Raw genomic sequence first — 17981 nt, 5'->3', positions numbered from 1 at the left:
ACACGTAATACAGATATGAAAAAAGCAAAAGTTCTGTGCACCGGACCCCAGGGTATGGATTCGATGTATTTTGTTACACAGAATCCAAATTTCGAAACCCCAGGAAGATCGATCTTGTCAATTTTGTGCTAAGGGCGAAAAACTTGAGCGATTTTCGATGGGAAGGATACACGTAATACAGCTATGAAAAAAGCAAAAGTTCTGTGCACCGGACCCCAGGGTATGGATTCGATGTATTTTGTTATACAGAATCCAAATTTCGAAACCCCAGGAAGATCGATCGTGTCAATTTTGTGCTAAGGGCGAAAAACTTGAGCGATTTTCGATGGGGAAAATACACGTAATACAGATATGAAAAAAGCAAAAGTTCTGTGCACCGGACCCCAGGGTATGGATTCGATGTATTTTGTCACACAGAATCCAAATTTCGAAACCCCAGGAAGATCGATCTTGTCAATTTTGTGCTAAGGGCGAAAAACTTGAGCGATTTTCGATGGGAAGGATACACGTAATACAGCTATGAAAAAAGCAAAAGTTCTGTGCACCGGACCCCAGGGTATGGATTCGATGTATTTTGTTATACAGAATCCAAATTTCGAATCCGCAGGTCGTTTTGGGTGAAATCTTGAGCGATTTTGGATAAAGAGGATACACGTAACAGACATACAAACAAACAAACTGTACAACGGACTCCTGGGTATGGATTCGTGGTATTTTGTTACACAGAATCCAAATTTCGAAACCTCAGGAAGATCGATCGTGTCAATTTTGTTTTATGGCTGAAAAACCTGTGCCCTCCCTATCCAAAATCGCTCAAATTTTTCGCCCATAAAAAAATTGACACGGTCAATCGTCCTAGGATTTCGAAACTTGGATTCTGTGTAACAAAATACACAGAATTCATACCCTGAGATCCGCTGCACTTTTTTTTTTATTTCTATTTATTTTTTATTTTTTAATGGCTGTGTTACGTGTATCTTCTCCATCCAAAATCGGTTAAATTTTTCGTGTATAAAAAGGAGTTGACACGGCCGATCGTTCTGGAGTTTTAAAATTTGAACTCTGTATAAGAAAATGCATTGAAACCTACCTTGGAGTCCGCTGAACAGAACTTTTTTTAGCTGTGTACATGTATCCTCCCAATCCAAAATCGCTCAAGTTATAACAAAAAAATTGAAACGGTCGATCGTGCTGGGGTTTCGAAATTTGGATTCTGTGTAACAAAATACATCGAATCCATCTCTGAGGTCCGATGCACAGAACTTTTTTATTATTTATTTATTTATTTATTTATTTTTAATGTGGTTGTGTAATCTAGGATGCGAAATTACAAGGCATAAACTTAAGATGTCAAGATCCGACAATCAGACACTAAAGAAAAGTAATTAAATTTAAAAGATGACAGAATTAATGAAAAGTACGCGCCCAATTTTTCTTAAAAGTAAAATACTGTAGATGAATTGTAATTTCTGGATATTCCCAAAAACATTTTTTTTTCTTTTTCGAACAGAATCTTCTACTTAATCATGTATTAGAAATTACTTACATACTTTTAGCTGCCTATAACATCTTGTTAAATAAACGTAGCCATACTTTTTTTTTTTTTTTTTTTTAATATAGCTGATAATCAGAAACTAGATAGTATACTAACAATACTTTTTCTTATTTTAGGTGTACTTACTTAAAATTCTCTATACTAAGGAATAACTAAATTTTGTAGAATTTTTAGAATTCCTATTTTACAGATCCTTGGCTATATTCAAATCAAGTAAGAACACATCAATTATCCAACTTCTTTAGCCTAAAGTGCATAACCGTTGGACGTTAAACTAAAAAAAAAATCCATTTCATTTCCGAATCATGAGCTCCGACCGAGAAAAAAAATCCTAGAATAAGAAAAGTATTATTAATATATGCTAGTTAGTTCCATTATCATGTGATTATTTCAACCTAACTCTTAGTTTCTGATCATTAACTTTCATATAAGCAAACTTGTCTGATTTCATAAGATGTTCTATGCAGTATCAATACACCATTAAGTAGAATCATTCTCTCTCTCCCTCCCTCTCTCTTTTTTTTATAAAAAAAAACTTGTTTTTTAAAATATCCAGAAGTTACAATTCTTCATCTACCTGACTTCGACGAATATCAAGGCAAGTAAGTTTAATTTAAATAAGGGTTCTTTACGTTCAATAAATAACTGTAGTGAGAAGTGCATTCCTTCAATGCAAAATGTACCATCTCCCTACCACTATTTTCAATTTATTTCCTCGAGCACTTTATGATATTTCTTTGCGTTCTAGTCAACATACGAAGATCCAGAGAAGCCACCAGAATTGTTATATTCTTTCCTAGATGGTACAGATTAATTTTCACAGTATACATCTCAATTTTCAAATTTCACTATATACCAAAGTCCATGGATGGATAATTTTGAGTTTAATATCCTTTTTCAGGACCAATGAGATGTGATTCTACAATAGAACGTGATTCGAATAGGGTTGTCAGATTTTTCAGAAAGAAAAAAAGTGAGATATTGATTTAACTAATTTTTCTTTATGACTAATTTTGGCACATTAGTTCTAAACATTGTAGTTTATTGGTAATGCATTTATTCAGTTTTTAATTTTTCCCTTCATCTGTCACTTTTCTCTTAAGGTAGAAGACACACACAATTTGAAAGTTTATTTTTTTCTTTCACCGTACTGGTAATAAATTTATCATTCTTTTGAACTGCGCACATACCGAAGAGCCACATTGTATAAAGTCTAAGACATAGGCTAAATATTATAACGTTATTTTAAAACCGTACGTAAAATTCATAGGAGAAAATAAAATTACTTACCATGACCAGCTCTCTCAGCAATGAGCATAAAATTCTTCTCGCAGAACTCTGAACATGATCACCTTGAATCCCGCAACAGACAGCAATTGTCCTTAGCATTGTTATACAAGCCTGTCTTAGCAATTTTGTAGGATGTGCATTTTCAAGTGATGACTTTGAAGCTAGAAAAAAGAAATATATAATTTGCTAGGCTGAAATATGTAATTTATATTGGCTAAGAAAAAAATCGAAATACTGCTGTTGCTGCTTATGCAGTAGAAAACTAGCTATCAATCTCTTCATTCCAACATTTTTTAATATTTTAGTGTGTATATACTCACATGCTTGGTTAATTTTAAAATGCAGTTATCGACACATAATGATACGAATATACAAATACACACTAACACTTCTTCTTGGTAATGTTTCCATTTCCAACATTTCACCCTTTCAGTCTCCTTTGCAAAAACCTAATTTTAAAAAATCACGTAAGCTACTGAGCTTAAAAGAAGTAATAGCATAATTCTATGAGTAAAAATAATAAATATTTATAAAATAAAAATTGGCGAACCCGATTTGAAGAAATTCATTGATAGAAAATAATCTTACTTTAATGTGTCAGCAGATCCATATAGTGCGTGTAATGATGTTTGTCTTTCAACTCCTAGATCGCTGGACCGTTTTTGGTGACTTTTTGGAACCTGAAACAACCCTTGGCTACCTTAGCTTTTTATCACGTTACTTTTGTTAAAATGCACATCTTAACAGCGTTTGCACACGTCCCCGGCAATGCCGGATCCGGCACCGACAATGCCGGAACCGGAACCGGGGCTGCTTTGCACACGCAGCCGGCAAAACCGGAGCCGGATCCGGCAATGTCGGTGCCGGTGCTGCTTTGCACACACATCCCGGTAATGCCGGTGCCGAAAGGTAGTTTGGGTTTGAACGTGATGGAGAGAACATGAGTCCGTTTTATACATTATATGAAAAGCTGCGTATATATGATTCGAAATTTTTTTATTAATTACTTTCGCATGTCTAAACAAAAGTTCGATTTCTTAGTATAACGAATTAGTAATCATATTCAGCGCTGTTCAGATTTTTTTTTTTTTTTTTTTTTTTTTTGCAGGAGCCGTGTAATATTACAGACTGACTTGAATAAATGGAAGGGTCGTTCAATATCTGAGAAATAGCTCAATGCAAAGAACAAGGTTAATTGTATTACGTCAATCAAGTGACGTAGGAGCGTTAACGTCTAAATCCCAAAATATTTTTTCTTTAGTACACAAAGGTATATTTGCTCTTTGTGTGTGTGGATGTGTGCCCACGAGGTATATGGCCTTCTTTTGGTTTCTTTCTCTTTTTTTCACTTTTGTTGCCATAATTTTAACACCTATTTAAATTTCTCAAAATTGAAACATGCTGAGATCAAGCTATTTAAAATAATAATAATAATAATAATAATAATAATAATAATAATAATAATAATAATAATAATAATAATAATAATAATAATAATAATAAGCTCTACAAAGGCAACATTGCGGCTGCCTATTCACTCAGTATACAATCGTTCTATGGAACAAATACCAGACAAGACAGAGTACATATTTTTATTACGATCTATAAGGTAAAACAGTATGCAACCACAAGAATAGAAATTTTCTTGTTCTGTTTGTGCATTTTCAGTTCTTTCTGTAGCTGTGTTGTAGTTTTTATTTAATTTTATTTACAACCTTTGTTATGCTTGAAAATGCCTACTTCTACGATTATGATGGATATTTATACCGTACATACTGGGTTGCATAATTAACAGGATAAGCACTGGACAACTATCCTAGATTCATAATTTCTTCGTATCTCCATTTTGTTCATTTCCGCCAAGTTGATTTTTTAAAAATTATGACTTCATATATGCTAAAACATATTCTCTATCAAAACGAATCCAACGACCCCTTTGTTTAAATCGTTTAAGTAAGTTTCAGCTGTAGAAGATAACAAATTAATATGCATACATACATGTGTGAAACTCACTTTACGCGTTGCCGTAGTTGGATAATTCAAACAAGATCTGAATTTCTCTTGCTGAGAATTTATGTAAATAGCAAGCCACTATATCTGTGGTACCTCACAGCCATTTTTATTATTTCATTCTTCATTATATATTCATATGATGTGAGAAAAAGAAAATAACAAAAAACCTGAAGTAAACAAAAAATCCAAATACAGGAAAAGAAACAAGAATACACAACGCCTTGCCACTCACTCACTGTAGCTAGATTGAAGAAACCTATCAACAAGCCGGCTCCGTCTTTGCCGGCTGCGTGTGCATCTACGCATAATAAAACATTGCCGCCGACAAAACCGGAGCCGGAGCCGGCACCGACATGTCGGCGGCTAGTCCGGCTGCATTTGCCGGAGCCGGGAGTTCCACCGGCTTTTTTGCCGGGTCGGAAAGCGTGTGCCAGCTACCATTTGATTACATTGCCGCCGACTCCATCGCCGGCATTGTCGGAACCGGATCCGGCATTGCCGGGGACGTGTGCAAACGCTGTAAGGGGTAAGCGGAGTGTTGTTAAAAATTTATGCGAAATATTTAGTATCTTATGATCCTCTCAACATAAAAATATGAAATTTGGTATTCTTTTTTCCGTTTAAAATAAACGGGTCTGTGTCCCTACGTTTTAAAATATTCCCGTTTTAAGGAGAACATCTTCTGTCTTACATACATATAAATAAATGAAACTATCCGCGAACTTCTACACGGCTGGGCCGATTTTGATGATTTTTGGTGCATGATAAGACCATGGCGGAATCTTGGCTTCTATCATGCTACTGCAATTAAAGTGAGTATCCTAAGGCAGAAGGAGAAAGAGGAGTCAAAAGTTATGCTAAAATTAAGTATCTCATGATCCTCTCAACTTAAGAAGATGAAAATTAGTATATAAACTCTACATTAAAATAACAGAACCCATACTCCAGCGTTTCTGAAACTTTCAGTTTTAAGGGAAAAGCGAGAGGGGAGTTTAATATATATGAAATTAATGTAGCAATCTTTGTCCCTCAACTCCTTCTAGACCACACCACCGATCTTGACGGTTTTTGGTACATGACTGGACTATAGTCTAACTTGTGTTATCATGTTACTTTCATTAAGATACATACCCTAAGAATGAGCGGGAGTTCAAAATGCAAGCGAAAAATTGAGTATCTCTCGATCCTCTCAACTTAGGAAGACGAAATTTGGTGTTGGAAATTTTCATTTAAATAACAGGATCCGTGCACCAGCTCTGAAAATTGCCATTTTAAGGAGAAGTGAAGGGTGAGTTTAATATACAGGGTGGGCCATAGTGAACACTGTGCAACACATTCACCGTACTTTTTGATCACTGAACGGGACGCTAAAATAAAATCAACTCAACATCTTGTATCTTCTTACAAAGTTTTGGGCATAATTTTCGTCTTTTTTCTGGTTAACTCGACTTTCTTGTGTTTTCAAATTAAAAACGTTTTGCATTCTTGTATTAGAGAACGATAACATCAGCGAAACAAAGATTGATCAAATATTCATCGCTTACATTTATCTCTTTGTCTTCCGGTTGGGAAATTAAACCACACATTCAAGTACGTTTGTAAAATGCTTGAGGAAAATACCAGCACTCTACCGCACCTTCTTTTGTAGTTCCCTAACTATCCGAATATAATGTACTGAGCTGTAACTATTTTTAAAGAAGATCTGTTATTTTGGTTGGGCGATGCGTAACTGCTCTTCAAATCCGAGTGTCAGTACTTTCGGTAAATACTTTGTAAATTACAGTAAAAAGGCTTAACCAGTCTTAGACCTATAGACCTACATAAAATATTCTCACATAAGCAAATCCTTGTTCCACCTTTGAATTTAAACAGTGGAAAATAGTATTGACAGGTTACGTGAAAATACTAGTGTTGAAAGATAATTTTATTAATTATTCATGACAAACTTTATATTTATTCTTTTCATACGTATTTAATGTTGCACACCAGGGTATTCCTTTCAATCTGAGATCTTAATTCATATAAAGCTTTACGATATTTTTACTAACTTACAAGGATAAGTCATAAGTTTTGCAATATTTTGGTACACAACATACCTGTATTCATCACAGTATAATGAAAGCGAGTTAACATTTGAAGTATAGTCCCTCGCGTTGGACTGTTTGCAGTCACCTTATTCCTTGATTCCACATCATTACCACCCTTGTTTGTCCTTAGAGGCAAAGGAGTCAGTCACTGCTGTTTTTACCTCCTGCTGGTTGGTCAATCATCATTTCAGGAAGTGCCATGGATCGAAACAGATAGTATTCCGAAATGGCAAGATCAGGACTACATCCTGGATGTGGCATCAGGTTGTTTCGATCAAGTTCCTGAATATTTGTTGCGTTCTTTCGAGCCGAGTGTGGTTTAAAGTTAGACTGTTGCAACAGGACACGCTTTCGGTTCACCAATGCAGGATATTTTTGGCGTAGTGCAGCATACATCCGGCTCAACTGCTCGGAATAAAAATCGGCATTGATGGTATGACCAACACAAACAAATTCGAAGTGAATTACTCCTTCGTAGTTGCGTCACACAAAAAACACGATTTATGCTCGAAATGGCCCTGTTTGACGACCGATTCTAGAAGTTGTCCCTTGCTCAACCATAGATTTTGCACATTCGGACTTCGGGAAATCATCCGCTTTTCGTCGTACGGGATACTCCTTTTGAGGAAACGCACATTAGTACGTGAATTTTGCACCAGTTGTCGGCATACATCCACTCTCTTCTGGCTCTGAGCTGTGGCACAATGCGGCAACTCCTCAAGATTTTCCCGAGTACGTAACTTTGACGCATTACAGTGGACTGGGACATGGCGAGTTAGTTTGGCAGTCGTTGTGTGCTGGTGAATTGATTTCTCTCAATGGTGTGTCGTATGATCTCAGAATCTGTTAACCTGGGGCGGCCGGACCTTGACTGACCTTCGATATTTTTACGACTTGCATGAAATTAGTGGAACCAATGAGTTGTTGTGCTGTGGTTCTCTACACCTTTCCCTTTCGCGTGACACATACTTTGGGTTTCTTCCGCATTGTTGTGCCCGAGTTCAAACTCATTCAGTAATAGTTCTCGTATCAGACGTTGCTGACCACTCTTTGCCACTGCCACTAAAAACGCTTAAAATACTGACGGAGTGGTATCCTCAGTGTTAAATAATGTGTTTGTCACACTACCTCTTGGGCCAGTTTGACCTTGTACTCATGGTCGATCATGGTATATACAAACACCTATTGTTTGGAATGTGGAAATATTGCAAGACGTATGACCTACCCTTGTAGGATGTAGGTAACTGAAATCTTTTATTAGTACCTATAGTGAGTGAGTGAGTGTGTGAGTGTGTGTGTGTGTGTGTGTGTGTGAGAGAGAGAGAGAGAGAGAGAGAGAGGAGGAGGAGGAGGAGGAGGAGGTGGTGGTGGTGGTGGTGGTGGTAGTAGTAGTAGTAGAAGAAGAAAACTCATCATATAAGTGGTTTTACATACTCTTTAGAAAACAAAAAGTTTGTTACCAAAAATACAAAGTATTACCAGTCACATCTAAGATTGAAGAAATCTTTTTACTTAAAAGATCTGTGCGAACAAAAGCGTACACTTACTTTTTTGAGCAGCTTCTTCTTCCGAATCCGACTCACTTTCACTTTCTGGTGGTGTTGGAGGTTCAGCAAGCTTCAAATCATACTTCCCCTCCTTCCCCATTCGATATGAATTGGTTGAGCCATTGTCCCATTGCACTCGAATCCAACCATCTTCTCCCAGCTCTCCTATTACACGTCCTTCACCAGGTGGAGGGCCATCCTAAAAATATACACACATTTAGATAATCATTGAGTAAAGTTAACTCATGATAGAAGAAAAAGTTTTCTCTTTCTCATTTTACCAAGTTTGTTCTGCATATCATTTTTAGAAATTCTTACCAGAATTAAAATGTCTTTTAGTAGGGTTTTACAGATGCAACTGAATACTCCGAAAACATGAGAAGTATCTTAGAAATTATTCCACGGCTTTAGACATTTTTCAAATTAACATTTCTGCTAAATGAATAGTAACGGTTTTATTGCTGATTATTCAACATTTAATGTGTTCCCCATGCAACCACAAACGTAACGTCTTTGTTGTATGCTATATTAGTGAAACAAATTGGTTTCGTTTCACTGTGCAACTACGGTAGTTGTCCGAGATCCAACACTAAAATCGGAAGCGAAAGACCTACAACTTCCAGTTCGAATAGAGAAATAAAGACGGAGATGAAATCTACTCTTAGAATGCTAAATTCGTATTAAAAAACTTCTCGCTATCAATACTGTTTTTGCCCTATGGATTAGGATTAGGAATTAGACTTCTGGGCTTTCGGCATCTATGGCCATGTTAGCCCGTCACTAGGATTAGGATTAGGAATTAGACTTCTGGGCTTTCGGCAGCTATGGCCATGTTAGCCCGTCACTAGGATTAGGATTAGGAATTAGATTTCTGGGCTTTCGGCAGCTATGGCCATGTTAGCCCGTCACTAGGATTAGGATTAGGAATTAGATTTCTGGGCTTTCGGCAGCTATGGCCATGTTAGCCCGTCACTAGGATCGGGATTAGGAATTAGATTTCTTGCCTTTCGGCATCTATGGCCATGTTAGCCCATTACGTATGAAGGATGTCCTCGGCGATCACACTATCCGAGTAAATGCAAGAAAGAAAGAATTAAGAAGAAAGCAAGCAGTCTGGGACCTATATGTTAGGTACAATCCCGACATTAGGCTGATGTGAATCAGGAAAACCTCACTCAGGATGGCTGGCCTGTGAAAGTTTCTACATTTTTTCGACCGGGTGTTCCCACCGGAAATCGAACCCGGGACCGCTCGCACCATTTTGTTCTATGAAGATCAATAATGAAATCGGAAGTAGTTCCTAGTTTCAACAGCGGATTAACGACGGAAATGGAATCTATCCTTGGGATATTGAATCCATGTAAAACGTAATTTCTCGCTCTTACTGCTTTTGCTCTGACAGCTGTCGACATAGAGCGAGAGTGGGGGCTCTTCAAGTGGGGACTCGCATGTTCTTAATAAGTTTGATGTGTGTGCCAGTCCTGACATGTTCATTTTAAAGTCCAACATCTACATCAAGTAGCGTGACTATACACTTGGAGAAAACCAAGTAAACTTGAGTTAGACTAGCCCTACCGGATGCCCCTGGTTTCCTCGTCTACCACTCCCGAAGCCCAAGTTCAAGCTCTTTCATTATACAAAGATACATATCTTTTTATCTATTATTCGCTCCATTACCGAACCTTTACCTACTAATACCATCGTAGTGTACGTAGAGGTAACTCCATCAGACATTCATTCCCACTTGCTCACTGTATTAGCGCCTCTGTTCCTAAACATACTCCTCGATTCCCACAACCCCAACACGCAATTCCTAATCCAACTTTTCCGGTTTGCCTTAACTCACAGTTGAAAATAATCAGTAACTTCAAATCAAGGGAACTGCCATGGGCACTTGCATAACCCTCCTCATTTCTAACCATGGCCAACCAGCATCGGTATTATTCCTACAGTCCAAAAGAACGCCTGTTAATAAAATTCATCTGTTCTTCTCTTAACCACGTAGTCACTGTTCTTCATGTGGACGTCTCAAGACTGATGTACACATCAAATTTATCCACATTATGCAATATGTCCACTTCAAGAAATCCCACTCTATCAACCTTAACAACAAACAATGCTGTCATGAATAAAAATAAATGCAGTCATGAATAATATTAATAAATCTACGAGAAACATCTTCACCACATTTCCTTATCTGTTACCATAACTGACTCCATTCCCTACAGAAACTAGTAAGTTTCGCTTATCCAATACTCACCACCTCGACTGAAACCGAAACACTTTTCGGCATCCGCCCTACAGTCTTCTATTAAATCCCCCTTTCCCACTCTCACTTCCTCGTTAGGAGAACTAGTCTCTTGAAAGATCCTGAAACTCTTCTGAAGAAACAGCAGAAATTCAGTGAAAAAAAAAAAAAAAAAAACTCTTATAATTGATACTAGCTTGACCTTCACTCTCCAACTTATCAGGAACATAGTGACGATACTTTGTACCATTTCAGGAGGTGTGATTCTTCTAACATAATTTACATTTTTAAATACATTTCCACTGTTCAGCCTTCTATATTGGCGAAACTCTAACTCCCATTTTGCTTCGCATCAACTAAAACCGATTCTTTTGCGCCGCTTAAATTCCTCATCTACTTGTCCCAAAACATACAACCCATTACAACAGTACATTTGGCCAAACATTCTGTGTTAAGGTATCTTCATAATTCTTCCCCCAACTCAATATACCTCAGAAAGAAATGGGAAGACACCTACCAATAGATTTGCTCAGAAAAGCCTAAGTTTTTTTATACAAACATGATGAAGGTAAAAATAACATATGTACCTATAAATGATCCAATTCGTATATCAGAGTCCCTCATTGAAGTAAATTACAAAGTGTCAACATATTAATCATGTAGCTTAAAATTATTTCGATTCAAACCACCCTGACAACTGTATATTTGAAAGTAGAAGATGTGAAAGTAAATGTAGCGGCATATGTTTTAAAATCCAGCTTTACTGTTACTAAATACAGAAAAAAGAAACATGGCTTAACAAGAGAAAAGAATATGGAGAACGCCACATAAAATCATAAGTAAAGTATTTATAAAATATATAAACTACTTTTCACAACTAACCTGATACTTACTAAAAAACTAACCTATCCTACCTATAGACCCATCGGAAAATGTCAATGTCAGGTAGAAAACCAGTATTAAAATCAGTATTAAAGACATCAGGATCTTTTACCTTAGCGGTGATGTTAGACTGAACACGGACTATTATATTAAGAAATACAAACCTGTTCACCCCACTTCCAGTCAACGCCTCGTACAACTCGTGTTCCTATCTTCATCATTGCGGCTAGCTCTGGGCCACTGAGGGGGACAGGAGGTGGTTTGGTCTTGTGGAGCATATCTTCAAAAACTGCGTATACTTCCTTATTTTTATCTTCAATGGTTGTCGTTGATTCTGGACCTGTAATATAGGAAGAACGCCTATATTTAATTACTGTCTGAAAAGCAAAACAATATTCACACTCTACACCTATCAATCATAAATTATCTTCAACTAAAAAGTCAGTCTTCTTTAAGAACAGGAAAAATAATACATCAGGCTGCTAACTTAAATAAATATAAATAAAAGCATAACTATATTAGTTGTTATATTTATTTATTAACCAAGTTCCACATACAGCCCCTAGAGTCATTTTGCGCCGGAAACTTAAACAAGGAAAGACACGAGAGAATTTTGGAAGAATTTCGGATCTACTTTGGAGAACCGTTCTGACATTTATTTGAATGGTAGGATGAGGAAAAACCCTCGAAAAGGCCCAGTTACGATGGTTGGCCATGCAATCCAGAATTCCCAAAGCAGAAATACTGAACAAAATTGAAAAAATGAACAATTTCAAGATAAAATTGATTGAAGAGAGAGGGAAACTAAGTTACGAGAAAGGAACCAAAACTAATACATTAATAACAAACAGGTTCGATTCCTTGCGGGAGTTCGTGTGTTCGGATCCCATTAAGCTATAGTTCCACGTGTCATAGCCTCAGTGGTAAAAGAACGCTTAACTAAAAATCACCCACCCATATTAACTAATTTCTTGCAGAAACAGGGAGGGAGAGGGAGGGAAGTGTGAACTCATGGAGCTAGAAGCACCTCTTAGGCATTCCAGAATCAACACTGCCTCCAACATTGGTTTTCAACTTACCTATCTGCCGCAAGAGAGACTGAATTAGTGCCAGTACTCCCGAATTTACGATCAAACTTATTTCATTCCCCAGATGATTGGCAGTCAACATTCCAAGGATACTCAAGAGAAATCTGTAACAAATGAAAAGGTAAATTACAAAGTGCACGTACTGAGTACATTAAAAGTACCAAAACTTGAACTCACCTCGCAAAAGAACTACTGTACAATAAATTAATTCGAAGAGTTTCTGAAACAATTGTCGTATAATAATTTCTACACACGGATATTCTGAGAGACTAGTTTCACTTTTGGTAAGTCTATAGTAATTAATACAATTACATTACAATATTAGTCCCTGTGTGCTTTGAAGATGTGCATTGCCAAAACATACTCTTTCTAACAGGTACGTACATTTTAAAGCTCAAAGAAAAATAAGATTGCTTCAAAAGCTCAAGACTGTTTTGTTGCAACACTGATCACTGCCTCATCATCTTGCAATAACATAACACTGTAATTTTCTCATATATAATTATGCATTAAATATATTAATTTATACAGCTCCGATACTCCACGACCTTGTAAAGAACTTCAGGAGACGACGACTCAATTTCAAGAGAAATAATACAAGCTTATAGCACAAGTTAAAGTTTAAATATAAACTAAAAACGTCAAGCTCTGTTGAATTTTTAAAATTTTATTTTTTATTTCCCGCAGTATTTCTGTTTCGATTGTACTTTGTATTTCCAAATGTATTTATTGCCAGGGTCGCATTTACTCAAAGCCAACATGTGTCATGACTCAGGGTGGCTAATTTTCACAGACCAGATATTGTCCGAGAAAATATGTTATTTTCTATTATTATTTACATATTATTTTATTTATTGTATATACGAGGATTAAGTCGTAAGTCATGGCAACTACATTTTTTCTTTCGAATGGGGCATAACCGAAGATCGAAGATACACGTTGAAACGCTTATGGCATGGGCTGTCGATGGCCTTGCCAGAGGCAGTCTAGATGAAGGAAGCAAAACACAGGCAACCGGACAACATTGGTTTATAATCGTATGAGCAACGGATACACAAAACTACTTACACAGACTTTACAATTGTACACAGTACAGGACTCACAAGCCTAGTTTGTTATCCTGAATATTTAGCAACCTTCATCGTAGTCTCCAAATTTATCGACAGTCCGTTGCCAGCGATGAGGAAGGCGTTGAATAAAATCCGCTTTATGTGAAACGCTAACGTGAGCCACCTCGTGTCGAAATGCTGTCACAATGTTTGGTTTGTTAGCAAAAGGTTAGTGTAAGCAATGGCGGTTTCACTTTGGGGATCAGACCAATTTGGGGATAACTGCATAGACTAAGATCAGGAGAATATGGAGGGTGAGGAAAAAACTTCCCATCCCCACCGCACGTTGTTCACTCTTCATAACCTCGCATTCCAAACCACTGTCGCTAACCTACTCAATTTCGGGGCGTGCTCCGACATGCAGGTCTACTCATATACATAATCTGGTGGGATCACTCGACATTATGACATAGGCTTTCGAATGCGTATCTTCGATCTATACCACTCCATTCGAAAGAAAAAAAATGTTGCCATGACTTATGACTTAACCCTCGTATTATTATTTTTTACACTTCCACTTAATTAAATGTTAATTATTCACTTCACTGCCTCAAATTCTCTATATTGGTTATTTATTGATATTGACAGAGTGGCAATCTGTTAATGGTCTAGGGCAGCAAGAATTTCAAATACAGCCCTGTCTATTGCACTAAACAAGTAATATACAACGTTATTTACTAAGAGCACTTTTGTTCTTAAACGGCAATTTTCAATCTTTTGATATCCGCTAACTAGCAAAACGACAAGTTTTTCAAATTGGGAGAACAGATATTGCTTCTATGTTTTCACGAAAGTAGATAGTGAACATCATGTCACTGACATGAACAAGAAAAACTTAAACTTCTAAATATAGGTTTAGAAGAAGAATATATTGTTTGTAGGTAATCTAATTAGAAAAATTGAAGCAGCAGCCGATTTCTTCCACGAAAACTGTATTTACTGGTAGAATGTAAATAGAATCATAACATATTATTGGCAACCTCCACAATTAAGTTTGTCTGTGGTTGGTTGTGAAAGATTTCTTTGAACATGATTCGCAGTTTACGAAAGAAATAAGCTTATCACAAAAATGTCTAAAAAGTATGAAAAGCTATTTGAAAAAGCATTTCGTTATACTTCTTCACTTCTGAGATAATCTGTAGCAAAAGGAATCTGTGAGAATTACATTCAAGTTAATCCTTTCGTGACGCATATTCGCAATTTCCACTTACGTCATTGCAAGACTTGGTTTCCGTTACTGTTTGAGGTAAGAAATAGTTATTTCAATATATATATATATATATGCAAGAAAGAAACTTGACATTTTTAGTTAACAAGTTTCTAAGCGGCAGCTTCTATTTTCAAATCCTCATCACTAGTTCCGTTTCCAAGGGAGTTGTTCTTTTTTCTTTCTTTCAAGCTGACCAATCACATCATTCAAACGTAAAGTTTTAGTTTCTATAGTAACGGTTGACGCCAAGATTCACGATAGGAACAATTTTTTTCTTAAGTAGTAGAAAGCTTTCGCTTTCGCTTTCGCTTTCTCTCTCTCTCTCTCTCTCTCTCTCTATTTCTACTCATTGACATCAAAGGGAATGAAACAAAAAGAACAGTGCCATTGGAAAATTTAGGTTCTTGCAAAAGACATTAATTATCTTCCTTGAACTTGATGACGGCAGCGGAATATCTTTATGTGCGTGGCATATATAGAAAGAAGCTAGGAGAACCAGATCTTTCACTGTTCTTAAGGCACAGAAATACAATCGCTTTTTATGTTCACTTTTGCTCCGAAATCCCACTCGGAGGTGGGATTCAATAGAACGAAGACTCAGTTGTGTCCTTTTCAGTGGCGTATGTTGAGGAAAAATACACAAGAAAGTTAAATTGTATTGCCACAAGGTAAGGTAAGATATTGTACTTTTTCTTGTATACAACTTTTTGAGGCTCTTTTCCCTTAGCTTATAACGATAAAAGTAAATGATTAACGATATGATTTCCCTTTAGATCCGCCACTGCTATTTTTCAACTTTTCATTCAGATCTATAATACAGTCACTCCAGTTTTTCAGTAATTTAGGCGAAGTTACATTGAATTAGAAAGAAGGAAAGTATGGAACTGGATCGAGAGACGAACCAGAAGTTCAGAACATAAACAACCTAGTTGCTGAGCAAAGCAATATATTCACATTAAAAAGATACATACGTGTGACAGTTTGACAAACTAACATTTTGGCTTCATCAGACACTATCACTAACAGTGTCTAGAATAGGAGCTACATTAGAATAGGAGCACTTGCAGCGAAAAACTATGATAGTGTGTGATGAAGCCAAAGTGTTAGTTGGTGAAACTGTCACAGTATGTAGTTTAGTAATGTGAATATATTGTTTTGCTCAGCAAATAGGTTGTTTGTGTTTAATTATATACAAAGCAAAGCTTCTACTTATGGAAAATATTACAGAGTTTCAGGCTTACCATGCTTCTAGGTTTAACCAGCCGAACTGGTAAATATTCTCCGGCAGAGGAGGTAGAATTGTAGAGGAGAGGAGGTCTAATACAATTCTACCATATTCTGGTATATTCACTTCACTATGTTTTGGGCCATAAATAAATTATTTCCTTCTTTTAATAACAGTTTTAATTAGACACTTAAAATTTACGTAAAATTATTCATTAGCTACTTCTAAGTTTCTATGAAGTTCCTAATTAATTGAATTTAGCAACTTCGATGGAATCTCACAATCAATACTAAAACTTAACCTTACAGTAACCACATTTTTGATCTCTATGAACTAAAACTTACCTGGCCCACGGCAACTTGCCCAACCATCCTTGAGCACCTTGGTTCAGACAACCTTTTCCTCTTAATCCCCGAGTTTTACCTGGTTGTTCTGCCCAATAAACACGTTCTCGAAGAGCTGATATTGCCCATGATATCACTTTGGCATGAGCAAGGAGGACCTGAACTTTGGTGTATGGGGTTACAAACTGAATATTGTCCAAGCAATGTGGTGAAGGATCTCTGAAATTAAAATAATAATCTGATATTTCGTAAAACCTTCATCACGAATTTAGCCAACGAACTCTATAACTTAAGCGAACAAGTTTCAACTCCATAAACATCTCCCAAATGGATCATATTACGTGTTAATCTAATCCACTCACGCTTAATAATAGCAATTTTCCTCATATCATACGTTCTTATTCTCTGATCTCCTCGCTACTGCACCCCGGCATATATCTCTTGTGAGTCATATGTCCAAAAATGTATTTCATTTATATTCACTAAGCTTAGTAAAACAGGCACTATACAAATCAGTTTTTTTTTTTTTTAATCAAATTCAGTAATTACATTTTTCATCACTAACCACTTACAACTATATAAAAAACGAGCCGGGTTGAATTTGAATTTTTGTAACATAGGAACGGACCTCCCGAGATATTCCGTCACACAGTACCATAGAAACTGTGAATGCGTGATGCGTAGACATAACAGAGAATATAATAAGTATGTGAGAAACTAAAGGAAGCAAGAAGGTGTTGATGGGAATATCATGAAATCACTTACGTATTGTGAAATGTGAAACAGAAGTGGCTGGTAAATAAAATGAACAAAAAAAAAAAAAAAAAAAAAAAACTGGCCTCCAAACTGTAAACTATTGACTGCATATTTAAGAACATCAAAATATTGTTTTATAAAAATATCTATGCAGTTGAGATTGTTCGGGCTTCTTAATACATAAGGACATATAATAACTATTAGGCATTTCAACAGAACCAAGTAATTAAGACTTCACTATAAATTTAATATATTGCGTTCAGATACCACACCAACTTAATTCTTTATTGTGGCAGAACAATACTTTTAAGGATGGGTTTGTACACCATATACATTATATGGAACGTTCAAGTTTCTCCCTAAGAATACATATAAAAACAGAAAGTAACCATTTCAACAAAATTTTAAATTGGAAAAAATCTTTAAACGTGCAGCAGAGTTCGCAGAGCAAAATTGTACTTTTTTTTTTAAGAACATTTCCCAAACTGTTCAAATACTATCTACAAATTCTACAGAACAAATTATTATAACACAGTATAAATTATAGCATCATATAACGAGATTATAGTTCATGCTAAATGAACTTCCTGATGGACAAATACCATGGGCGTTGTTTTTCTCGGGGGT

At 36.4% G+C, this 17981-nt stretch overlaps 1 protein-coding gene across 1 annotated transcript in view; it reads right to left on the bottom strand.

Moving 5' to 3' along the window:
* The window catches only part of LOC145681142 (E3 ubiquitin-protein ligase HERC2-like), a 314525-nt gene that overhangs the window by 148752 nt on the left and 147792 nt on the right, over positions 1-17981 (bottom strand). The window contains 5 exon segments of the mRNA XM_081752576.1: positions 2846-3006; positions 8493-8691; positions 11787-11962; positions 12702-12814; positions 16599-16817. Of these exon segments, the coding sequence (XP_081608702.1) occupies positions 2846-3006; positions 8493-8691; positions 11787-11962; positions 12702-12814; positions 16599-16817 (868 nt within the window).

Source organism: Thermobia domestica, chromosome 3 (genome assembly GCF_964235325.1).
Source record: "Thermobia domestica chromosome 3, izTheDome1.hap1.1, whole genome shotgun sequence".
NCBI lineage: Eukaryota > Metazoa > Arthropoda > Insecta > Zygentoma > Lepismatidae > Thermobia > Thermobia domestica.
The sequence above is the reverse complement of the archived record's forward strand: the minus strand, read 5'-3'. Positions and strand labels throughout refer to the sequence as shown.